Source organism: Microcebus murinus, chromosome 1, assembly GCF_040939455.1.
Source record: "Microcebus murinus isolate Inina chromosome 1, M.murinus_Inina_mat1.0, whole genome shotgun sequence".
NCBI classification, from domain to species: Eukaryota; Metazoa; Chordata; class Mammalia; order Primates; family Cheirogaleidae; genus Microcebus; species Microcebus murinus.
The window spans coordinates 125,015,334-125,042,582 of NC_134104.1; the positions used below are offsets into that span (position 1 = coordinate 125,015,334).

The 27,249-nt window shown below is 37.8% G+C and overlaps 1 protein-coding gene across 1 annotated transcript in view; it reads right to left on the reverse strand.

Moving 5' to 3' along the window:
- LOC105872699 (collagen alpha-4(VI) chain-like) overlaps window positions 1-27,249 on the reverse strand; it is a 90,404-nt gene that overhangs the window by 39,180 nt on the left and 23,975 nt on the right. Inside the window, exons 10-20 of the mRNA XM_076001281.1 lie at window positions 25,911-26,056; window positions 25,680-25,772; window positions 24,052-24,105; window positions 17,315-17,386; window positions 16,207-16,233; window positions 14,784-14,828; window positions 12,941-12,994; window positions 9,797-9,859; window positions 9,379-9,444; window positions 3,994-4,047; window positions 3,840-3,875 (exon numbers count right to left, since the gene is read on the reverse strand). Of these exons, the coding sequence (XP_075857396.1) occupies window positions 3,840-3,875; window positions 3,994-4,047; window positions 9,379-9,444; window positions 9,797-9,859; window positions 12,941-12,994; window positions 14,784-14,828; window positions 16,207-16,233; window positions 17,315-17,386; window positions 24,052-24,105; window positions 25,680-25,772; window positions 25,911-26,056 (710 nt within the window). The remainder of the gene's footprint in view (window positions 1-3,839; window positions 3,876-3,993; window positions 4,048-9,378; window positions 9,445-9,796; window positions 9,860-12,940; window positions 12,995-14,783; window positions 14,829-16,206; window positions 16,234-17,314; window positions 17,387-24,051; window positions 24,106-25,679; window positions 25,773-25,910; window positions 26,057-27,249) is intronic.

The window sequence follows — 27,249 nt, forward strand, 5'->3', positions numbered from 1 at the left end:
CAAAACAAAAAAACTATAATAAAGTTTCTCTTCATACCACTGACCATGATATTTAATAAAATAGAAATTACCTACATGTCTAAAAGAAGAATAGTTTAGTAAATAATGGTACTTCAACAGAGTGTAAGATAATGTATTTAAATGATAATAGGAAGATTAGGCAATAAAAGGCAGAATAAAGACATCTGCACCCAAATGTTTATGGCAACACAATTCACTATTGCAAGGATGTGCCCGTCAATTCATGAGTGGATTATTCAAATTTGGCATATGTATACAATGGAATATTACTTAATTATAAGAAATGACGGTGATCTAGCACCTCTTATATTTTCCTGGATACATCTTGAGCCCATCCTCCAAAGTGAGGTATCACAAGAACGGAAGAATAGGCTCCACATGTACTAGCCATCAAGTTGGCACTGACTGATCAACACTATGGTGCTCATATGCCAGTAATATTCTCTGGGATTAGGTGGTTGGGGTGGGGTAAACTCACAACTAATGGATGCGGTGAGCATTGTAGGGGGGAAAAGGCACACGTTAAATCATGGTTTGGGTAAAGGGAACCCACATGGTAAAGGGAACACACAAACATTAAAATTATTGCAGAAAGATGGTGGGTTTATGGACATCTAAAAAAATTAATAACATTCTTAATTTTATCATAAACAACAAATTTGAAATCTTGCCTTATTGCCAAACAAATCTATGCATTGATTTGATTGTCATAAATGCAATCTTTTCCATACCTAAAATTTTATTTAGAATTCTGTTTTATTATATACATCTCGCTAGATCTAATTTAATAGACAATAATAAAACATGTTTTCTTTCTTTTTTTTTTTTTTTTTGAGACAGAGTCTCACTGTATTATCCAGGCTAGAGTGCAGTGTCATCATCATAGCCCACTGCAACCTCAAACTCTGGGGCTCAAGCGATCCTCCTGCCTCAGCTTCCCAAGTAGCTGGGACTACAGGGATGTACCATCATGCCCAGCTAATTCTTTTTTTTTTTAATTTTAGAGATCGGATCTCACTATGTTGCTCAGGCTGCTCTTGTATTCCTGGCCTTAAGCCATCCTCTCACCTCAGCCTCTCAAAATGCTTGGATTATAAGCATGAGCCACCATGCCCAGCCAAGACACATTTTCCCAAGGTCAAGGGAATGCTGTAATTTAGAGTTCAGCATGTCTGTAGCCTATATTCTTCTAGTAGGTCTGGCTGATTTTTAGCAAGTTGCAGCCTCAGAACATGACCAGTGTTCCAACATTCAGCCAACTAGCAAATCACTGACATGGTAGATAAACTCAGTTCAACCTAAAGCCCATAAATATTTACGATCTTATCTCTTATTTAAAAAATCAAAACTTGAATAAGAGCAAACCCCTATAGAGACTCAGCAGGATTACAATATATCAAAGAGAGAGGCTTCCAATTAAATATGCTAGGTTGCACATGTTTCTCTCTACTCCCAGAATGAGAGGATGCTGTTCCAAAATCTGCCCCAATAAGAACATGGCAGAGGCCCAGAGAGCAATCATTCTGGAGAAGAATGGGAGGACAGAGGTCTCAGGAGGGATGAATCCAAGAAAAATAATCCTAGGTATTTGAATATATTTTGAAGTTATCATTTCTGTCAAAAAGCTTTGTGATTCATTAGTAATAGGCACATAGAACACATAATAAATGGGGAAAAGGGTGATTCAAGGAAAACAAAAGTTATAAAGCTATAAATAACATTTACCTAGCCATCCTGTGAACAATGAATTGATTTGACCAAAAGTGGAGAAAATAAGTATATTGCAAGCATGGGTTTGGGGGAAGTGTATGGAGAAGGAGGTGGAGAGGGTAAGAAAGTTAAATCCTCATCCTCCATAATAAGAAAGCAATAAAAAAACTGAGATAAGTCCATCTCATTTCTCCTCTATACTAAATCTTGAAAATGCTAGAAAAAAATACCAGCAGGGCATGATCAGACTATGTCGGAGAAAGGCCTACATATGTTTTACAAAAATTTCAAAAAGCATCATGATTTCTGGAATCTGACATTGGATTTGAATCCTGTCTCCACCAATTATTAGCTACAGGCACATCACTTTTCTAAACTTATATTTCCTCTCTTATCCATAAGAAAGTGACCAGTGATGTTCACAACTCCTGAAGGAGTTGTAGACAGGTTTACATGTCTACATGTAAATAAATGTCTCAGGTAGTGCCTGGTACTAGATAAATGCTTGATAAAATAAAGTCCCTTCTCTTCAGTAGAAGAAAAGAAAAAAACTAATTTAATTAAAATTTTTAAAAATAGGGATTCCCCAGAGATATCCCCCATCCCACTGTCAAACCATACCATTTCTCCTTTGCAAATGGCAAGAGCTCAACCTCTTTCTTTCACTTAGACTTATTAGATTACCCATAGGAATCCTATCCCTTCAAATGGAAAAATTGTTACATCAGAAGTGAAATCCCTTCTCTACAAGATTAGCTTCTTTTCAATCTAAATAAAATAATATGGAAGCTTAAGGAGAAGGCAGAGAACCATATAAAAAGATCTCCATGGAAACTTCCCAGTGATCCTCATTCAACCTCAGACAACCCAACCACCACTCCCCTTGACCTCAGAGAGAAATATTTAAAGTAGCCATAAAAAATAGAGAAACAGGACTAAATCAAACATAAAAAGCATCTGCACAACCAAGGAAACAATCAACAGAGTAAAGAGAAAACTTGTTGAATAGGAAAAAATATGTGCAAACTATTCATCCAACAAAAAACTAATATTCAGAATATACAAGGAACTCAAACAACTTAACAGCAAAAAAAATAATAATAATAAATAATCCCATTAAAAAGTGGGAAAAGGTCTTGAACAGACATTTCTCAAAAGAAGAAATATGAATGGCCAACAGATATATGAAAAACTGCTCAACATCCCTAATCATCAGGGAAATGCATATCAAAACCTCAATGAGATATCATGTCATGCCAGTTAAAATGGCTTTATCAAAAAGAGAGGCAACAACGACTGCTGATGAGGATGCAGAGAAAGCAGAACTCTTGTACACTGTTGGTGGGAATGTAAATTAGTACAGCCATTTTGGAAAATAGTAGAGAGATTTCTCAAAAAACTAAAAATTGAACTACCACATGATCCAACAATCCCACTACTAGGTATTGGGTATTTATCCAAAGGAAAGGATATAAGTTTATCAAAGGGATAGCAAACATACGGAATCAACATACGTGTCCATCAGTGGATGAACAGATAAAGAAAATGCGGTATATATCCACAATGGAATAATATTCAGCCATAAAATAGAATGAAGTCCTGTCATTTGCAGCAACATGAATGGAACTAGAGATCATTATGTCAAGTAAGCCATGCTCAGAAAGACAAATAGCGTATCTTCTCATTCATATGTAGAAGCTTAAAAAGTTGATCTCATGTAGGTAGAGAGTAGAATGGTGGATACCAGAGGCTGGGAAGGGGAGGGAGGATGAAGATAAGTTCATGGGCACAAACATACAGTCAGATAGAAGGAATAGGTTCTAATGTTTAATAGCACAATAGGGTGACTATAGTTAACAACATTATATTGTACATTTCAAAACAGCTAGGAGAAATTTGAAATGTTCCCAACACATAGAAATGATAAATGTTTGAGGTGACAGATAACCTAAATATCCTGACTTGACCATTACACATTCAATGTATATATCAAAATATCACATGTATCCCATAAATATGTGCAAATCTTATGTATCAATAAAAAATAAATAAAAATAAAGTAGCCATATATGTGGAACAAAGAGTAACTCTTTCCAGAAAGCACTGACCTTTACCCCTGCCGGACCTTGTCTTCCTCGTGACCCCTAAGAATAAAGGAAAACAGAGAGACCTTAGAGAAGGAAACCAATTGATTTTCACTCCAGACTCCCTTCCTCTTCCACAAAGGCAGGGGAAATATGTCCACCCAGCAGTTACGCCTACCTGAGGGCCGCCATTTCCAGTTTCCCCCTGAGGGCCATCGAAACTAGAGCTTCCCTGAAAAGTGAGAGATAAAGGGAAGATCAGTTTAGACGCCATACACTTCTGAATTTATTCTCTGAACTTGCACGATCCAACACAGAAGCCACTAGCAACCCATAGCTGCTAAATTTGAATCAACTAAAATAAAATTAAATGAAAAATTTAGTTTCTCAGTTACACTGGCCACGTTCTAAATGTTCAATAACTACCTGCGGCTAGCGGCTACCAGATAGGACAGTGCACAGATATAGAATATTTCCATGACCTCAGAATGTTCTAATGGACAGCACTCCTCAAGAAGCAAACAGCATTAAATTCTGATATTTCAAAATGTCATTGTTGTAGGCATCTTTCCCCAAAGATTTTTCCTTCTCAGGGTTCACCATACTGGGCCAGCAGTCACACATAGCCTCCAGCAAGGTACGCTTAATACTTGAAACCACTGGCATTTCCCTTTCTTCCCATGTCATTTAGGGTCCTGAGTGGCAGATAGAAAGAGAGGGTAGACAAGTGCGTGTCTATACACATGGGGTGAACCTTACGGACTGATGATGACAGAGGGAGAGGTTATACAGCCAAAATGAAAAAACTTTCTAGTGCTTTCACCTCTTTAGGGGCAGAATTGGGAAAATAAGTAGTGTCCAGAGAAAGAATGAGTACATCTTTTAAGAGAAACATAAAGTGGACAATTACTTAGCGAAGTTACATGATAACTAAACAGGAATACACAGTTTGGGAAAGAATGTGAAATATAGAAACAAAAATGTTTTGTGCAAAGCTGTTTCACCCAACTGTTATTCATAATAGATTAAATTGTGAAAAAAAAATGTGAGGGACGTGTTCATCAAATTATGGTAGAAACACTTGCTGAAATAAAGAAAAACTCATGTTTTTCAAAAGTTTACAAAGTAGAAAAAAGTTTGTGCTATGATGCCAAACATGTTTAGCCTGAATCTAGTTATAGTGAAACAATCAGACAAATCCTAATTGACGGATATTTTGCAAAATAACTGGTCTGGAATGGTAATGTCATGTAAACAAGCAAACAACAGGGCATCTGTTGTAATTAAAGAACACTGAAGAGGCAGGGGAACTACTAATAAAGGCACTGCAGAATCCTTGATTGGCTCCTGGAATAACAACAACAACGACAAAACAGCCATGGAAGACATTAATGGGGTGTTATGTACTGAATCTGTTCCCATCCAAAATTCAGATGTTGAAATCCCACCCCCCGATGTGGTGATATTAGAAGGTGGGGCCTTCAAGAGGTGATTTAGGAAATAAGGGTGGAACACCTCATAATGAGATTAGGACCCTTATGAGGAGGCCTGAGGGAGCACTCCAGCTCTCCTGCCATGAGAGGCTATAGCCAAGAAGACGGCCACCTGTGAGCCAGGAAGCGGGACCTCTCTAGACACCAAATCTTCCAGCATCTTGATATTAGACTTCCCATTCTCTAAAACTATGAGAAAAAATGTTTCCATTAAGCTACCCAGTTTACTGTATTCTGTTACAGTAGCCCAAACTACCTAAGACATGGGACAAGTGGGAAAATTTGGATATGGGCTGTGTATTAGCAAATAGTATTGAGTAAATATTACATTTCTTGAGTGTGATGATTATATTGTGCTTATACAGAAGAATATCCTTTTTCTTAAAATATATTTGCCAAATATTTAGAGGTAAAGTGTCATGATGCATTTAGTTAATCCTCAAATGGCTCAGCAAGACACACACACGTGTGCGTGTATACCTATGTATATAGAGACAGGGATATAAAGCAAATATGGCTAAATGACAACAACTGGTGTCAATTCTTACAACTACAACTTTTTTCTGTACATTTAACATTTTCCAAAATAAAAAGTTAGGATAAAAGTAATACAGGTTCATCATGGACTATTTCAACAATTCAGAGAATAAAGTTAAAGGAAAGAAATATATAGTTCTAGTGATGTAGATGGATATATTCTACAAATTTGGGCTCACATCTGAATATAGTGTTTTACAACCCATTTTTTCCCTTATTCTTTCCATATCATGACATAGTCTTCTACATTATGTTACATGGTCTAATATTATTCCATTATTTAAAAGTCATATTGTTTGTATAAATAATCCCTTATTATTAGACTTTTTAAAAATCACTGCAATGACCATCCTAGGAGCTAAATCTTTGTGATGCTCCATGATTATGCTGCTCCATTTCTAGAACTAAAAAAGCTAGATGAAAGAACATACACAGACTCAGGGTGGCCTACACAACAGGCCTTGCCCTTTCCTTCTTGCTAAGAAAATCAAAATTTTCTTTGGGACAACAACATAGCCAGCTCCGAGAGATAGATTACAACAAGCCTAAGCCAATTGCGGAGATCTCATTTCCTCTAATCAGAAACTTGCTTTCTCTGGATCTCTCGAAATAGGGCAAGGGCAGGTAAGGGACGCAGGACCCAGTTTGGGTTAATGAGCTATAAAAAGAATACTTCTGGGAGTGCTTTGATGAAAATAAGGCCCCTTCCTTCTGGCATTTTATATAAAGGTGGAGACAAAATGCTTAGAGCTGCCAAGCCTAAGAGACAAAGCTAACACACTGCAGATGTCAGTGTGGAAGGAAAGGCACTGGGTCCCTGATGGCATCATGGAGCCTCTACGGCATCATGAGCTGGTGTGTCAAATCTGTAACCGCCAATCCCTGGGTTATCAAACACGTTTTTTAGCCAAACACTGCTAGCTAGTCAGGCTTTCTGTTGCTTGTGTATTTAAAAAAAATAAAAACAAAATAAAAAACAGCAGTCCTAGCTGATGTACGTTGCCAACAGCCTTCCAAAAAGGTTGTATTGGATTTTGTTCTCCCCAGAAGTGTTGCTTTCACCCTTCTGACTGGCATGACTGGTTCTCCACTCCTTCCCCAATACTAGTATATAATAAAGTTTCTATGCTTGGTTGGAAAGACCAAGCATCAGAGAACCTTCTCGCCCAAATTGCAACAGCGAATCTGCTCTTTGGTTCATCTTAGAAGTAATACAAAGAAGACGTTGCCCCCAGCATCCACTGACTGCAGGCTTGTGTAGCTGCTGGGAGTGATTTCTGTTATCCATGTCTATTCAAAAGATATTTAGTCAGCACCCACCCTTTATCAGCCCAGCATGGGAATAGAAACCATGGGGAACACAAATGCAATAAGATATGGCACTGCCTCAGAGGGTTACAATCTTTGTTTGGACATGCAACTCAGGGATATGATATCCAAGGTTAACCCTTGGCTAAAGTCAGCAGTGGAGACCTGGGAAAGCTGGGAACATGCCACTGTGATGGGTACAGCACTAAACAGTTTGCTAGAGGCCTGGGTTCCTGCCCTGCAGTAAAACCTTGAGCAAACCATGGAACCAAGCTCAGTTTATACATAGATCTTGACCTTTCTTTCCATGACAGCCACTAACTCATGGAAGCTTTGAAACACTTTCTCCAATCTTCCCACCTTATGGATGAGGAAACTGGGCCCCAGTGGGTTAAGGGTTATTGCCCTGCTCTTCTCAAGGCTCAATCTCATAGCCAGTTGATTGGCTGTTCACAGGGCTCTCTGATCCCAACTCACCATAGGAGGAACCCTCTCAACAGGGTTTGTCCAAATCAACTGTAATTAATGACAGGGTGAGAGATTCTTGCAGCAAGTCATGACGATTTTCTCACACATCTACATGATAATGATCTCGTTATAGACTGGATTTAACTCAGGACCTGTGCATATATAAAAGGAACACTAGCTAGCCGCAATCTAGAGAGGAGAGCCAATGTCCTATTTCATCAAAGGATAAAAATTTAGAGTTTGAGGTAAACAGAACTTCCTCTCCAGTTGCAAACATTTTGCTACATAGACCTCATTCCTAGAAACTAGAAATAATGAGATATGAAGACTAAAGCACTTGGGTAATTTTAGTGATTTTTTAGAATCATGCATTTTAATATCTGAGACATAAAAATCTAAAAATGTCTTCCGAGAAGTTAATATCTGTCAAGTTAATTCTTTTTCCTTCTATCACAATGCTTCAACTCTTTGGAAGCAGAAAATGTCTGATACCCAATTCACTTCAATTAGTAGTGGCTGTGACAGAAAACAAGCCAGCAGTGTAATGACCCTGAGCTTTCAAATCAATATATCGCTAAAAAATTGGAGAATTTGGAAGCTGGAAATATCTTAGGCATCATAGAGTCTGATGCTTTCGTTTTGGAGAGAAGGAAACCAAGGACAAAAGAGATAAACAGCTATCAAAAATATCCTATCACATATATCATTTTAATGTCTGAGTAGTCCAGCATATATCAGTGTAAAATAATCCATTTATCTAGTCTCAGACCATCAGATATTAGCTTGTTTCCAATCTTTTTGCAATTCAAAATAACATTATTATAAAATTCCTTTAGACAATTTTTCTGATCTACCCTGATTATTTCTCTAGGATATTGTCCTAGAAAATGAACTATTCGATCAAATGGAATAAATATTATAAACAAAGCAAAATTCTGACTGAATTCTGATTATAAAGTAATATAAGCATACAGAAAAGTATAAAGAAAAAAATAATGTTCACCTATAATTCCACTACCTCCAGGTAGTCACTGTTAATATTCTTGGCATGTACTTTTTTCAGATTTTTGTCTACACATTAAGGTTTTTTTAATCCAGTCTGACAGTCTTCATCTTTTAGTTGGAGTCGTACATTTTTTCAGTGCACATTTACATAGTATTTTTCAAAAATGGGATTTTACTATAAATATTTTGATTCTAATCTTTTGATGATAGACTGTGAGTGATTTTCCATTTGTATAAATACATTTCCACCACATCATTCCTAATGGCTACATGGTATTCCACTGCAATTATATACTATAATTTTATTAAAGTATTCCTTTATTCTTACACTTTTAAGTTGTATACATCTTCTACTATTAGAAGCCATGTTGTGATAAATGTTCTTGTATGTGCATCTTTTTGAGTTTTTGCATTTTTAAAAGATTACTTGTCCTTCAATTTCTCTACTTACCCATTTCAACAATAAAACCATATATACTGACCATCCCATGGGGAAAAAAAAAAGTAACTTGTATCACTAGTGTTGTGGGAGATAGGATTTGTATAGAAAAAAATATTGAGATAAGAATGCCAGGGCAAGGATGCACGTGGGAATTAGCGTTCAGAGTTCCCATCTCCATGGACAATGGGTTCCTACAGGTTTGTGCTCAGGTTTTCTGTGCTGATACAACCAGAATGCTCAAGTCTTCTGCACAAGCTAGCATCTGTTCCCAGGTGTGCCAGTCTCCCCAAGGGAACAGAAACCATCTTACCCAATGCCCACGCCTTCCTTTTTCTCCCTTAGGGCCTTGGATGTAACTATCACTTCCAGGATCCCCCTGAGAAAATAAAAGGTTGATTACTCCAAATGAAAAACAAAGTAAAGAAAAGAAATTACAGGAGGAATGATTTTTTAAAAAGAAAGGCACAACCAAAGTGGACCGTTTTTACTGTCTGGACCTGTTCAATAATCCTAGAAACTCAATGCAATTAAAATTCCAACCTCTGCAACAACTCCAATTTTCCAAAAGATGAATTTTCCCCTCAGATCTCTTATTTGTTGCAATACTAAGAGAAGCTGAACAGATGCCTTATTAATGAATACTTCATTGCTCTTTGCCTTTGTGCCACAAGCAAACAGTTCTCAAGTCCTTGGATTTAAAGCAACAGAAGTCCCCCAACATTACTCACAGGATCTCCCCTTAACCCAGGCTCTCCGCGCTCTCCAGGCTGTCCTGGCGGTCCCGGAAAGCCCTTAAATCACAAAGAAAAACATGTCACTTTTTAAAATCACCTGTTGCCCAAAGGAAAGAGAACAGCAAGAGGGAAATTAAGAATCAAATTAAAAGAGCAACTTAGTACCTCAATTTTAGAGCATTTGCTGCCAAAGAGGTGAGGTTGAAAGGTAGAACAGAATGTGCTTCTATTGGCTATCTGCCACATGCCTGGCCCTAGATGCGTATTACCTCACCTAACCCTCATACCTCAGCAATTAACCCTTTGCACATGTAGGACCTGAGCTCCGGGAAGTTGGACCCAGGTCTCTGTACTGTCAAATCCCTTGATCTTTCCACCCCTCCTTGATGCTCCACGCAGAAACACATGAAAGCAAAGAAAAAGGCTTTCTCCATCATGGGTGTGGGCAGCAGTGGCAGAGCAGGATTTCATGAAAAAGAGGAGAAAGAAGAGAAAAATGCTCCCAGAGCTCCTGGTTGTGATTGCTGCAAACAGAGAACCAGAGAGGTGAAGAAACTTGCCATAGGACTGTGACAAGACAAGTGCATGACCGCCTCGCTGAAAACCTGCCATGGATCAGTGCCTCCCTGTGCAGCGGGTCCTACAGAGCCACAGAGTGGGGAGAGCCCCCACCCCAGGCACCTCCTTCAGATGATGTCACACGCCCGGCTCTGCAGGGGATGCATGATGAAGACAGGCTCACTGTTCTGGCTCTCAGTCACAAAGGACATGGAATGTTCTCTAGGCTCCAAAAGAACCCACCTCATAATCTTACTTGATTACATAATCTTACCTCTCTCCTGGCCTAATATAACGGTAAAAAGGGAGATAGATAATTCTAAATTCCAATCCTGCTGTTTAATTTACTAAACAGGCAAAATTCTTTCACTTCTCTAAGACTCCATTTTCTTATTTGTGAAACAGATGTACCTATGTCATAGGACCATTGCCCCAGGAATTAAATAAAATAGAAAATTTAAATTCTCAGGATAGAGCCTGCATGAGGTTCTTATTATGATTTGCCCTACTTCGAGTCTCTCCTTTTTCTAACATAGACACTTGGCTTCCAGAGTAATCTTCTAAAACCGTAGCTTCAAATATGTATCTCCTTTGCCTAGAAGCCTTCACTAGCCCTTGATTACTCAATAGAAAAAAACAAAACTCCTAAATATGGCATTAAGTTGACTCCAACTTGCCCTTCCAGACTTTCTTCCCACTCTTTATACTTTGTGTTTTATGCTTGACACCTATTAAATTGGAATCCTTACTTTTCCAAAGCTATCCTGAGTTCTTCTAACTCTAAGCTTTTCCTTTTACCTTTTCCTTAAGCTGGAATACCCTGTGTCTCTCTCCTATTCCCTCTCACAGAGATCAGCATGCAAACTGTCTTGATTTCCTATGTTCCCTGGAATGCCACAGTCCTCCCCACCCTTTGGCACCTGCTCAAATGCCACAGAGCCTTAATATATAAGGCTATTCTCTTGCCCCCCTTCTCTCCCTCCTGACCACCTGATTGTTACTCATCCTTTAAATTTAATCCCCTCTTCACTTCCGGGATGAATACTATATGACTGCACAGGCTGGATACGCCCCCCTGTCATTTCCCTATCCATGTGATTATCTCAACAGTAAGCTTACATGTACTTCCACGATTATTTCATTCATGTCTGTCTTTTCCCATAGAGGCCAATCCTAAGATATAACTAACGCCCATACCTGTTTTGTTCCAGAATGTTCCATCATTCCAGAATGATGCCTGGATTATAACATATGCCTAATAAATTTTGGTGATTGATCAAACAAAGAAAAGCCGCCCTATTTTAGTTTCCTCTCCAAGTCACTGTGCTCCCATTGATTCCTTATTTGCACCATTCTTACATCACTTATTTTACCCCATCCTGTATTATAGTTCTTCCTGAGCCGATTTGATGTCCTACACCAGCCAATAAGCTCTTTGTTGGTCAGAGTCATGACTTACATATCTTTGAACACATCTCTGTGTCTAGAAAATGTCGCACAGGGAGAAGGCACTTGATAGGTGTTCACTGAATTTTGTAAAATTCTACTAAAACTGAAAACACCCCCAGTGTCTTAACAGTGTGGTGTCTTCTACCTTCTCTGAAATCTGATTCACAAACTTCAGGTTTGGGACTGAACCTCAAAAAAGAGCCATGTCTTCAGACCCTCACTGTTCCACTTATCATGAAATCAGTCTACACCATTAATTATGCATCCTTGGAGAAAAAGCATTACTCTAACTCCCTGAGGTATACAAAGAAGCCTAAGTGCATAAATTTCACCCCCTTGTCTAATCCTATTAACCAACAGGAGTTGATTACGGTTGAATTGGATCCTTCAGTCATGCTGGACCCCATAATTGGTTAGTAATGTCTGCCATGGACATAGGAAGAGAGAGTTGCAGTACATTTGCCAGGTATCTGCCATCCCTCCAGTAGAAACAGAATTACCAGCATGAAGTAGTGTGTATTCACTGTCAAGCAGATAGTACAAATAATGTACCTTGTAAGGATGTAGAGAAGGAAGAGATCACCACAGGCTGACATAGTCAGGAAGCCATGATGAGGAAGAAAGAAAGGAATGGAACATTGAAGAAAAGGTGATATTCAGATTAATCCCTGGAGATGGAAGCAGGGAAAAGGCATTCCAGGAGGGGCACCTGGCATGAGAAAAGACACAGAGATGGACATCCACAAGGAATGCTCAGGGAATGATGAGTAGTGCGACTTGACCATGAAGGACACTTCTTGACTGAGATTGGTGAAGAAAGTGGTTGAAAGGCCTTGGGTACAAGACTAAATCACTGCTGACAGGGAGCTGTAAAAAGCTTATAAGATAGGGAATGGCATGATCACTGGTCTAACGGACAAAAAGTTAAGTCACAAGCTTAATATTACTCATTTCACCATCCAGAGTCAGGTCTTAAATAAAGCTTCCAAATAGTCATCTAACACTGATTGTCCTTTAACTATCAATCTAGTTTTTGAACCACTAGACGATTCTTTCTCATAGTCTAAAAATAAACTGTCCACGTCAGGTTATTCAGTAGAAAAATGAGAGAAGAATATTCTCATCCTTTACCTGATTTCCCCTATTTCCTTTTTCTCCAGATGATCCTGGAACTCCATGACTACCCTAGAAAAATAAAAATAAATATACAAAGAGTCTTTCTTATATTTGTCACACCAATAATTTTTTTCAAGTAGTTTCATATTTTAGCCAAGAGAAGAAACTTTCTTTGCCACTCCATTTCCAATAAGGTGACAAACTAGATGTCTTGAAAAACCATCCTGCTAAAAATTAATTTAAAATTCCAGATAAATTAATATATTTTATATACATTAATGAACTGAAAAAGAAAAGAAGAAATCTTTATGGTTCCGAATAAAGAGGAAGCAGAAATCCAGAGAGGTAATAACACTTGGCTATCCAGAGGGCTTCTTGTAATCACTGCGTGTGTGTGTGTGTGTGTGTGTGTGTGTGTGTGTGTGTGTGTGTGTTATGAAAAACCTCAAGCTGACAATTTATTTTAAAGTAGTCCCAGGAGGTAGTGCCACTAGAAATATGGCAGAAGCAAATAACCTCAACCCAGGACTTAAGGACTTTTCATAGATAAAGTTTCATCAAAAATGAGTTTAAATCAAAAGTCACAACAACATGAAGGAGACACCATGAAGGAGAAGACAGCAGAAAGAAAAGACAACAAAAGCAGACCCACAATGACTTCAAATATGGGGATTATCATACACTGAATATAAAATAAATATATTTAATATGTTTAAACAAGTAAAATAGAAGGAGTACAATAACACACAACTATGAAAAGAAATCAAGTAGATTTGAAAAGAATCAAATAGAACTCCTTGAAGTGAAAAATATAACAAATTGAAATCAGAAATTCAATTGGCAGATTAAATAGCATACTAAACACAAGTAAAGTGAGAATTAGTGAGCTAGAAACTGAAGAAATTATACAGAATCTGACATATAATGACAAAAAATTATATATTAAAGAAAGTTTAAGAGACATTGGGGACAAAAGGAAAGTTTTCACATTGCATTTCCATAAAGAGTTAACAGAGAAAATAGGAAAGATACAAATTTCAAAATGATAATTTTCTAAGGATTTTCCCAACTTTATAGAAGACATAAATACTCATATTCAAAAGCCTAACAAGTCCCAAGCAGAATAAATAAAAATAAATTCGCACTTGGAAACATCAAATTGAAACTGCCAAAAACTAAAAACAAAGAAAAATGTTTAAAGGAGTTTGATATATATATTTTTAAAGATTGTTTACAAAAGAACAATTATCTTTACAGATAACTGCTTAACAGCAAGAATGAGAGGTAGAAGACAATAGAACCCATAAGACTATGAAATTACATTTTCAAAGTGCTAAGAGAAAATAACTGTCAACACAGAACTGCTTACCCAATGAACTATCTTTCAAAAAACGAAGATAAAATAAAGAGATTTTCAGAGAAAAAACACAAGCGTTTATAATTAACTGACTTTCATTAAAGAAAACTCTAAATGTTGTACCCTAGGGGAAAGAAACAAGATATTCTTTTGAATGCATCAATGGCTTCAAGAAAGATGTCCATGACACTAGTAAACATGAGAGTAAAGTTAGATAAGCATTGACTATATAAAACAATAATAATATTAAATAACAATTTCTAATTGGTAGAATTTAACCAGAAAAAGATGAAAGTAAAATATTAAACAATAATGTCATATGGAAGGGATTGGTTAAAGTTTCTAGGATCCTTGTATTTTAGGGATAAGGACAAATACACAGATTAGCCTTCAGTATTGTTGAGTGTGCATGTTAAAATGTCTAGCTACTCATGAAAAGCTATACTTTCCAAAAATACCAGATTAGTAGAGAAGAAAAGAAGAAATGATAAACTTCTGTACCTCTTCTCCATCCAAGCCATCCACACCTTCCTCACCAGGGTCACCCTGTCAAACAAAGGAAGATCAGAATGTTAAAGACAAAAGAAATAGTATATATGGATATTTCTTTGATGTTAATTTCCTTACTAGTTTTTTCAGTTGATACAGAATCTAGACTTTCTGAGACAACATGTATATACTGTACCCAATTATCAAAAAGTAATGATTATTTTCTTATGGAAATAGTTGTTAGAGTTATACATTGTTTTTCCTGACAGCTTCAGGTGCTAAAAAAAATTTTTTATTTTTTAAATTTTTAATGGATAAAAAAGACTTTAAACTTTTGCAGTGGGAACAAGTAACTCTTTCACAAGCGTGAATGAAACATTTTCCACTGGTTCTTACATGATCCTTTTGTCACTGACTTTCTTTAAGGTGGCAAATATGCCTGGATTAATCTATATAATGGAAACTCAGGAGATCACAGAATAAAGATAATTTAAGTGCGTGTGTTTGCATGTGTGTGCATTTGGGAGACATAAAAAAAAAGAAAAAAACTGAGGCTTACTGATAAGAGTAAAAATGGGCAGTGGCACAGTGACATCTCATTAAATATTCCATCACTTTCAAATTATGGGCCCTTCACTTTGCCAACTATATCTAAATAACAGATAACATATTGATTATATAGCATCCTTTGAAGAAAAATACAGTTTTGCAAGCAAAGCAAAATGTATTTCACTCCTACTGTCCACTGAAGAAAACTATGTTTGTGGCACTTTTTTAAACCGAAGTACAGCTAAGTTAATACATGAAAATAAGTATACCAAACTTTGGGACTAGAATTACAGGATACATCTCCACAGGACACAAGAGGCAAATTGGTGGTACCCGAAAACATGAGAAAGGAAGCTCCGAAAGCCCTTGTCTGTCTTGTTCATCATTTTATAACCACTCTCTGGGATAATGTGGGGAACAGCGTGGGTACCTAATAAATATTTTTGAGTGAATGAATGAACAAAGGGATACTTTGGTTCTAAATCTAGATGTAAAGTCATTCGCTTATTATGCCAACTCCTTTGCTTCCAGTCCTGTCCTAGCATCCTTTTCCCATTTAACACCCACCTTGACCAGACCCTCCCGCCACACCTTGGGTTCAGGACAAACTCTTCTAGACCATCTTGTCATGAATACTGTGGCTCAATTTTTATAGAGTCAGCAAGGCTTGAAAATAATCATATATATCACTGCCTTAAACCCAAATTACATGTCTTACAAATAATCATTCATTAGCATAGCAGTTTGGCTATTAATATCATCTAACATATTCCCTTGTCTAAAAGTTTTAAGCCTAGCCTCCCTCAAGCACAAGAAAAGCAATCAGACTCAGTATGGTGTTTCCCAAAGAAACTGCCATCCAATTTAAGTAAAGGAGATTACCTACCTTCTCTCCTGAAAATCCTCTTGCTCCCTAAAGTTAGAAAGAAATAAAAAGAATTAAGCTTGAATGAGATTTTTAAACCCTTGTTTCATTTAGGAAACCATATGTTCCCCGGTTTGAATAACACACAATTACAGTACTAGATCAGAATGAAGGTGCCTTCTTGAGTAAATGCAATAGGCAGTACAGCACTCTGATTACTACCACCCTCCTTCCCCTGGAACCTGGAGAAATTGCGCCTTGCAACTCCTCACAAAGTAGGGATAAAAGGGAACAACAGTGACCTGCCACTTATTATTAAATTAATCATATTTTTCAAACAAAGTTGAGACTACACTGGTTAGCAAGCATGAGAGGGCTTCCAGAACAACAGAACAAATTAGTCGAAAGAGTAACTTGTTAGGATAAACAGAACATGGTCATTGTCGTTAGGAAAACTCTTTAGGACTCCTTGATTATAGAAATTTTTTCTGGCCTTATTAAAGGAGATCCTCTAGTGCTGGATGGTTAAGGGAGATTTAAGGCAACCACTCAAAAAAAGGGTGCCCCACCTATATTCCTTCAGCCTTTAAAATTTCAATGTTCTCAAGTCTCCTTCCAACCGGCAGCACCTGTGACTCTTTTCCTAAGGGTTTTCCTGAGACCAAGGCGGGCTCTACCCACAGGCAGGACAAGCCAAAAGGGCTAGGAAATTAATGCCTCCTGGCAGCAGCCCTCAGCTAATGCCTGCTAGGATTTGGTGTATGAATGATGCAGCTCCCTCACCCCTTGACTGGGAAAATGCTGAGACGCATGTTCAACCCCAGCTGCCAGAGCTCCTCAGCAAGGTGAAGCTCCACCTGCCCACAGTGGCAATCTGATTGGTAGTGCACCCTTTTCCGGCCTCCTCCATTCCTTATCTCACTTCCTGACTCCCCTACGATTGTTTACTGGCGTCACCTCCCAGCAGACTGCTTGCAGTTGATTTCTTTTCTTGGACTTTTCTTCTGGGAAGTAAAAGAAAAGACCTGCAGTCTGAGGAGGAGCTAAGATCCCACAGGTATGTTGAAGAATTGAAATTTTCCTCAAACCAAGGAAGGGAAAGAATCCCAGAGCTCAAGGCCACACTCACCGGAGGTCCCCTCATACCCGGGCATCCTTCCTCACCTCGGCATCCAGGAGGACCCCGGGGGCCTCTTTCTCCCTGTGAAATAAGAGGACACATGAAAACAGCCAAGCCCCTGCCCATCACCACCCAGCCAACTCACACCAGCAACAACGACCATCAAAATGACTAAAATATGGCACAGTCCTTGAGGTTGATTCTGCAACCTCAAAGACCTGAGCACCTGCAAGGCATTCAGATTGTTAATCTACCATCATATTGATGACCCCACATCACGCAAACCCAAACTATCTCTATTTGTGATCAATGCAGTCAAGCCATATGGTCAAAACTTCAGAATTCAAATAAAACAGAAGGTATGTCTGAACACTTCCTTCAGACAGCTGAAATTGGGTGGAGGTTTCCTTGTGGTCTCACAAAGAGTAAACCATTATTGAACTTTTTCTCTTCTAGGTGAAATCCTACCTATTCCTAAAGTATATAGATCATTTGTCACCTCCTCTCTTGAGAAGTTTTTCTGTTGACCCCACCCAATGGCCCCTTCAGTTTCCTTGTACTATTTTAGGAATACAACTTAGCATACATCATAGTGAAATTTCTTTTATATATCAGAATCTCCTGCTATATTGTGAGCTTCATAGAGACAAGGACAACATCTCATTTATGTCTGCATTTCTAGCCCCAAACACAGCCTCTGACATACAATAGACCCCAGGACATACAAATCCATTGAGAATTTGAAGAATGAATTACTGAATTATATTAATGAATATAACCTTTTCATCTCAGTATTAGATAAGGAAGGGAATAGTAGGTATCATGCCTTTTGCAAACTTATCAAATGTGAATTAGAAAATACTGCACATTGCATGAGCTTTAATCAAAAGAGAATCTAGGCCAGGCGTGGTGGCTCACGCTTGTAATCCTAGCACTTTGGGAGGCCGAGGCGGGCGGATTGCTCAAGGTCAGGAGTTCGAAACCAGCCTGAGCAAGACCCCGTCTCTACCAAAAATAGAAATAAATTAATTGACCAACTAAAAATATATATACAAAAAATTAGCCGGGCATGGTGGCGCATGCCTGTAGTCCCAGCTACTCGGGAGGCTGAGGCAGTAGGATCACTGAGCCCCGGAGATTGAGGTTGCTGTGAGCCAGGCTGACGCCACGGCACTCACTCTAGCCTGGGCAACAAAGTGAGACTCTGTCTCAAAAAAAAAAAAAAAAGAGAATCTACATTTGTAACATCTAACTTTGACTTAATGAGGTTGGATAACTACATAAGCTACTCAGAACAGTAAAAAGGCACATGATAAAGTGAGAAGTACTTTGGATCTAGAATGAAAGGGCCTGGATTTGAGTCCTAGTTCTGCTTCCAGCTTGTTTTGTGAGCTTGAACAAGTATGTGATGCTGTGAATCACAATTTCCACCCTTTGTAAATGTGGATCTAGATAACACTGATGCTAACCATCTTGTAGGATTGCTATATTGAACACACGAACTACTATAATGGAAATATCACAAATCATATGGATTGAACAAATGAGGTCTTTTATACTTAACAGATAGCAAGAGATTATGAGAAAAGCACAGGTGCTGGCATCAGACAGACAGGTTTGGACACATTTCCAACACTATGTGACCTTAAAAAGTCACTTTCTCTTGTGACTTTTGTGACTTCTATTCCCAGTTTCTAAAAGTTTCAGTTGCTGCACATAAAGTATTAACTATGTTTTCCCAAAATTAATCCTCACACAAAAAGACTAGTCTTAAATTTGGGACCTCACAAGGTATACACAGCTTCTCCTATTTCAGAGTACTCTCTCCTTTACTTTACTTTGAACAGCATAGAACTGACATGCCATCAGTACTGATTTGAAATATTTATAGGAAGCTATGGAGATCGCCTACTAGATCAGTTAGGTAAAGAAATCTAACAGAAATTTATTTAATATATTTGAGAGTGAGACCTCACAATTACAAATTTTTAATGCCATGTGAAGAAGACTTTTTAAAGTCACTTTTTTATTTTTTAAATTTTTTTTTATTTTTTTGAGACAGAGTCTTACTCTGTCACCCAGGGTATAGTGAGTACATAGAGTGCAGTGGCATCAGCCTAGCTCATAGCAACTTCAAACTCCTAGGCTCAAGCAATCCTCCTGCCTCAGCCTCCTGAGTAGCTGAGACTACAGGAGCATGCCATGAAGCCTGGCTAATTTTTTCCTATTTTTAGTAGACATGGCGTCTCACTCTTGCTCAGGCTGGTCTCAAACTCTGAGCTCAAGCAATCCTCCCGCCTCAGCCTCTCAAAGTGCTAGGATTACAGGCGTGAGCCACCGCAACCAGCCTAAAGTCACTTTTTATAAGCAATACACGTCATGATTACATTGTGGAGACCATAAAAATATTCCTACAAGAAAAGTGAGGCAATAGGTTTTGGGAGCATCAAATAAAATTTGCAGTGACAGTCTTCATAAACATACTTAAAATTGGTTTATCTTAAACAACTTCGGCAGAAGTGAACACATTAATAACATATTCTAGAAAACTAGGTGAGATGTTTCCAAAAGTGTCTCCAGTAATGATGAAGAAACTGACGTAGAAACTACTTGATAAGAATTGTTAATAAAATGGTGTGATAAAATATGAGAGAGAGAAAAAAAGCAGTATTTCTAATTTAATATATAATTATCTCTAACAAAAGATTTTAAAATGCTTATGTGCAACTAAATAAATTAAATATTATAAGTAACATATGTCCATTTCATCTACACCCCCAAAAGTTTAAATATTCTAATTTGATAAAAACATTCTTTAGAGGCCAGGTGTGGTGGCTCGCTGGTGTAATCCTAGCACTCTGGGAGGCCGAGGTGGGAGAATCGCTCAAGGTCAGGAGTTCGAAACCAGCCTGACCAAGGGCGAGACTCGTCTCTACTAAAAATAGGAAGAAATTAATTGGCCAACTAAAAAATATAGAAAATATTAGCCTGGCATGATGGCACATGCCTGTAGTTCCAGCTACTTGGGAGGCTGAGGCAGGAGGATCACTTGATCCCAGGAGTTTGAGGTTGCAGTGAGCTAGGCTGACAACATGGCACTCTAGCCTGGCAACAGAGTGAGACTCTGTCTCAAAAAAAAAAAAAAACATTTTAGAATGTTCTCATGAGTAAATGGGAATTATCTTGTATTTGAACACATATGTTAAATTGTTTGGAGAACAAAATTTAGGCTTATTGTTTCTCATTCAACTATTAAGCTGTGTCATGCTTAAAAATCGGTCTTTCATTTATTCACAGTTGTTGTTTAAAGCTATAAATAATAGTCATGACTGAATGAAAGGAGTAACACCACCAAAAGCTTTTCCACAGCTTGGCTGGTTCAAATTATCTTACGAGACATGGGAATAATAATAATGTCTTATGCATATATATTATAAAATGAGGAAACATACAAAATATTTAGCCCTTTGTCTGGCATATATAAAGCCCTCCACAAACATTAGATGTTTTTGTTACTACTGAAGTCACAAAAATATTTTTTGTGACCTTAGATAATCTGACTTGGATCCATCACTAAGGCTTTGAGGTGTAACCCATGTATAAGTTATTCTGTAAACCACCCACTTGTGATAGATAAATTTTCAAAATGTATAGAATTCTTGAGTCTGGCAGGTTGTATTTTCCAAAGCTGGACCACAAGATTTCCCATTCCACATGCGCTGGACCTTGCCCTGCCTTTATTCAGAGAAGGAGTCTAATTTCTCTCTCTTGAATCTGGTCTGGAAGTTGTGACCAGCTTGCAATCAACAGGGTGAGACAGCCATGCCCCTGCAGACTCTGAGGCTCAGACAGAAGCCTTGCAGCTTCGCCTTAGTCTTCTGGAGCACTCCCTGGGGACAGACCTCCCCTGTCAGAGTGCTCACTCTCAGAGCCAGCTGTGCCTGTCCTTGTATCATCCCAGCCCAGGCAGGAGAAGTGTGAGAGAAGTGGCCATCTCAGCAATGCAAAAGGATGAGAGCCCCAGATTCTAGAGCCTCAGACCATCTAGTCAACCCAGATGAGCCCCCAGATGTGGAGGAAAGAGTCGGTTCCTTTTCTGGTTTCCCCACCCACAGAGTCTGTAAACATAATACAATGATTATTTTAAACTACTAAGTTGTGGGGGGAGGGGTTGGAGGGAAGGAATAGTTAGTTATAAATAACTGGAACAATGAGTTAGTTATTTGTCCTTTTACATTTTCAACTTGAACCTACAAATTTATGGGCCCCATTCTGAAACCGTCCCATCTGCACAGAGATGTCCCTGCTGTTGAGCAGACCATCCTGACCTGCTTTTCAGGGAAATGGCATTAAAAGCCATTCAGTGGAGAGCACATTGTGAGTCACCTCCTCTTATGACAAATGCATTAAAAAGAAACTGAGACCTACTAGAGCAGCTCTGTCAAATACAGTGGCCACTAGCCACAGTCGCTGTTGAGCACTTGAAATGCATCTGGTGCAAAGTGAGTGTAAAATAAGATTTAGAAGACAGTGTATTTTATAAAGATAAGGTGTCTCACTAATTTTTATATTAATTACAAAGAAAATGATCACATTGTAGTTATATTTGGTTAAATAAAACATATTAAAATTAACTTTTCACCTGTTTCCTTTTACTTTCTTTAAGGTAGCTACTATAAAATTTAAAACTATAAATGTCACCTGCATTATATTTCTAGCCATGCACTAGGGAGTCTTTATAAAATATCTTGGTTTTATGAAGGTAGGGCAGTAGTAAACAGGGAACAAAACCATCCCTCACCCGAGACACCCAAAGGTTTGCTTATCCTATTTGTCTGAAATTGGAGTCAATCATTCTAATGGGCTGGATGGTTCTGAAGTCATTCCCCTAACTTTGGCTGGGTTCGTTGAACAACAGGCCAAGCAGAAAAAATAAAATAGCACTTGAAGTACATTTAAAAACATCAAAAAATGGGAGGGAACATTTTCATTATTTCTACACAAAATAGCAAAAATCCATCATGCACATTTCTGAATGTATCTCTAACACCTAAGATTATGCTTACTGAGGAAAAATAAGTAGAAAAGTTGAGCAATTCTCCTGTAAACATAATCGAAGAAATGAGTCAGCTTACATGGGTCTCAACAGCTGAATTTTCCCCTATTTTCTGCTTATTTTCCAGACAGCATAAATGTTCAGAATAATAAAACAATGTGTCACTGTAAGTGGATCAATGAGAACGTAGATACCAGTGGTTTAGAAAGTATGGTCAAAGGGCCCTTCATGTCCCCAAGACCTTTTCAGAAGGGCCATGTACTTAGAATTATTTTCCCAATTACTCTAAAATGTTATTTTCCTTTACTCTTATTCCCTCCCAAGTGTGTGGTAGAGTTTTTAAGAGGCCATATGGCAAGTGATATCACAACAGAGCAGATACAGAAGCAGATATGCAAATTCAGATGTTTTCTAATAAACTAAATAACAATAGCACTTTTCTCACTAATATTTTTTTGTTTTGGAAAATATAGTTATTTTTTACAAAGGACTATGTCATGTATGTTAACTATAGTGGGTTTTTTAAATTTTGAAATAAGATAATAAATAAATAATTTTTAACTTCTCAGTTTTAATTTCTAACATGGTAAATATCAACAGGTAGAAACCACGTAAGCAAAAGCTCTTTGAGGCCCTCAGTAATCTTTAGGAGGTAAAAGTTGAGGGGTGGGGAAAATGGAGAGATAGTGTTCTGGGGTTCTAATGTACAGCCTGGTGATTACAATTAATAATACTATGTTATATAGTTGAAATTTGATAACAGAGTAGATCTTAAATGTTCTCACCAAAAAAACAAAAAATGGTAACTATGTGAAGTGATGGACATGTTAACTGACTTGCTCGTAGTATCATTTCACATATATCAACTCATCACATTGTGTACCTTAAGTTATATAATTTTATCTGTCATTTATACCTCAGTAAAGCTGGGGGGGAAAGAGTGTAAAGCTATTCTGAGGCCAAAAAGTTTGAGAACCAGTGGTACATATGTACATCAACCTTCAAATAGGCACCTGCAGCAAAGTGGCTTTCCATAATTCAAACTTAACTGAAAACCATGGGATCTTTAAATCCTTTTGGTATTTATATTACATAATAAAGATGGTCCCTACCACATCTCAGTCCCCTATCTCACAACGCCCACTATAATATACATGTTCTCCACTGACAATCACCTGGTAGATAACTGCCACTTGCCTGGCACGTTCCCAGGGGTGTGGCCAGGGTTATGTGCTATGACAGTGGTGAACTACAACTCCATCACCTTCTCGGCCACCCGGGAAGGCATCTGAGTGACCTGTAATAAGAATGGTCTTAGATTCTCTTCAGTGTATTTTGTTAAACCACTTACCAACATGGGTATCTTAGTAATAGGAACAAACTATCTGCAATTTATCTCATAATTAACAACTACTTTTACATGAGTGAACATCAGGCACAGACCACATTTTCAATTCATTCAAATTCACTGATTAAAAAACAAAACAGCCCCCATACCACAACATTAAACACCTAGAAACTATATCTTTAAAAGTTTGTTTGTCTGACCTTTGTTATAATAAATAGATATTTTAAGTCCACTTTAAATGGCATAGATAAGAAAAACTTTATGACTTGAGTGTAATTAAGTATTGCTGATATTTGATCCATTTTACCATATTCTTTCACAGAAAAAAGATTCAGTACTCACATGTCCCCCTTCTTCACCAGGATGACCAGGTACTCCAGCGAAACCCTTCTCTCCCTGAGAAATCAAAATAAATAACTTGGACTCTAAATTCATTTCTCAGATCTATGGGAAATAGATACCCTTGTCTCACTGAGTTGACATTTTATTGGAAATCGACTAACTATTAGGCACAATGCTTGAAGATAGATAGAAACCGGCTGAGAGGCCTGTGTTACAATTAAAATGTGATTACCACCTTGTCTTAATAGTCGGTACATCAAACTGTTCTTATTTTCCTTTTTAAGGAAATAACCACCTTTTTAAGCCACTCTACTGTAAAAATGCAAAACCAAGACTAGTTTCTAGTTAAAAGCTTGAGAAAGACTCTTATTCTTAAAGAGGGCTTTAACCTTGTTTTACAAAGTATCTGTAAGCAAAAGTCTTCCTTCCCTTTTTACTGATGAGAAATGTTTCTTTATTTCTCTATGACTCAGCTTTCCAGTTTCTTTTGATTTTTACTCTTCTTACATATCCAAACACATAAACCATTTCCTCTCAAGAAAGTTTGGCTTGTCATTTTATAGCAGATGTATTTATTTAGTCTAAAAACTGGTCAATAAGAGCTGGAAGCCGTATTTTATTTGTGATCAACAAAGATACAAGAGTCAATGCAGCCAACTACTGAGTTCTAATAAACAGAAAGAGAAGAGAAGTCAAACATTTTAAACATTTACATGTTTGGCCTTGGAGGCAAGGTCACTGAGCAACCGAAAGAGTACATGTCAAGAGGTTCCCAAACTTGATTTTAAGATTCTCCAATCTGATATTAAAGAATAACATGAGGGAAGGAAATCTAATGCTAAGGTGTAACAGTTTATTTTTCAAAAAGTAATTATAAACTTGATACTAGTCTAAATGAAAAAGACTTATCTAAAAGCCATTAAGAGCTCATTCCAACACCCCTGTGGAAAACCTCCCCAGGAGAGAGTATAAAAAGATGACCCAAAGCCAATGGTTTGACTCCACCTTACATAAGGATTTGTGATTACACCCACATCATAGAACTGCAAGAATGGAACCTGGCTAGCCCTGGATATCTGGGGACCATTTCTAATAAAGTGTTAATTTCCTAGTAAATTTCCTATTGGTCAACCTACAGTTACCAGACATGAAAATTAACTGGGACACGAAACCAGTGATTGTATCTTTTCTTAGAGTTTGATACTATAGAAAAGAATGCTAGATAGAAAGGAAAGAGGCATTTAAGTCCTATAAAGAAAGAAGATTTTGGACAAGTGAAAGTTTGGTAGATGAGTAAAAACTTACGGACAGTGGTAGAATTTGTGACATTATTTGTCAAATAAACATAAGTAGGCAGCATAATATGGCAGAAAGAATGCAACATTTGGAATCAGGTAGACATAGGGGCTTAAACCCCAAAAGCATCTTCATAACTGTGCAATTTGGGGAAAGTGGTGTCACCTCTTTGAGCCTCAACTTCACACATGTAAAATAACATCTACTCAAAGGTTTGTTAAGAGGTTAAAGTTAGAAAATGTTGTTAAATACATAACACAGGGCCTGGTGTGTAATGGGTAGCGAAATATCATCTGTCTCCCTGCCCCTATCCGCACCCAACAAATTCTTACCTTCCTCCCAGGACTCCCAATATCACCTCTGTTCCCACGTTCTCCAAAACATTTTTTACAGATATTGCAGCATGTTCTTTCTACAATTATTTCCTGGAAAACAGAATCCATATCAGATATATCCATATCAGATATGATTTTTCTCATCTGTGTTAGCCTGTATCACATTACACACTAAGACAAAATACTCTCAATATTTTTTAAATTATTATAATTTTTAAAAGTACTTACAAGTTGCTTCAATAAGATGTTCGGGAGAGATGGCAGTGTTATGCTCAAAGGTTGCTTATATGCAAAGCCCCTGCCAAATTCTAGCTCCTGGAGCTCTTCTAATTTATCCACACCTTCCAGGCCAATGATTAGGAGTGCAGACAATCCTTCAAAAATTCAACAGGTGGGAGATTTACTTGCATGTATTTTGAATGGCCTATCTTTGTCTCAGTCCTAGATATTCACCCATCATGCCATCATCCCCTATACTTCAGTTGTCTTGTCTCAGAATGCATTTTTGTTAAAATCAAAACTAGGTCATGGCATGCCTTGTTGAAGAATTAGTCTGATACCTTCCAATCCCTACCAACTAAAAGTTAAGCAATTAAGTGGAACCACAAAGGACTATCATAGTTCTCTTATAGCCCTCATTTTGTCATTTCATAGTTTTCAACCCTTATTGTATTAAGTTACATCCTTCTAAACTTATCCCTGAAGTCAACTTGTGGTTTACTCTTAGAAATTGGCAGTCATTGTGGCTGTTCATGAATATTCTGGCCCCTCTCCTTAAGGTCACATGATAGGATCACACTTCTTTGGGAGAGTTACAGACTCTCATTGAGACTTAATTCCTTACCTGTTAAATATTATCTATCTTACGAAAGTTAAAACTGGCCATATGGCTCACTCTGGACAATGAAATGTGAGCAGAAGTGGCATGCGTCACTCCCTGGGAGAAATTGTAAGAGTAATGTACAAATTTGCCTTATTTCCTTTCTCCCACCACAGCAATTACAAAAGCACCTGCTTGGATAGACCTTCCTTCGGGCTGGGTCCTTGAGTGATGAGCAGGAGGCATGAGATGAATATCATACTTTAAGCCCATGAGGTTTGAAGATTGTTATTGCTGCATAACTTAGTCTACCCTTCCAACGCAGGCATTAAGAGATCGTCTGGATTTGTCCACAAATCAGAGAACAAATGAATGAGGATACTTTGGAAATTCACCTAGAAATCACCATGTTTGTTGAATTTCAGGGCAAATATTTATTGTTAATGATTTGAACAGTAAATTCATAGAATAGACATGGAAATCAACATTTTGCTATTAGAAACAAGCTGCTTGACAATGTGGTTAAAAGTTGTATACACATACTTTTTCCTTAGAGACAGGGTCGTTCTGTCACCCTGCCTGGAGTGCAATGGTGTGATCATAGCTCACTACAACCTCAAACTCCTGGGCTCAAGCAATCCTCCTGCCTCAGCCTCTCAAGTAGCTGGGACTACAGGCACACACCACTATGCCTGCTAAATTTTTTGTAAAGACAGAGTATCACTATGTTACCCACGTTGGTCTTGA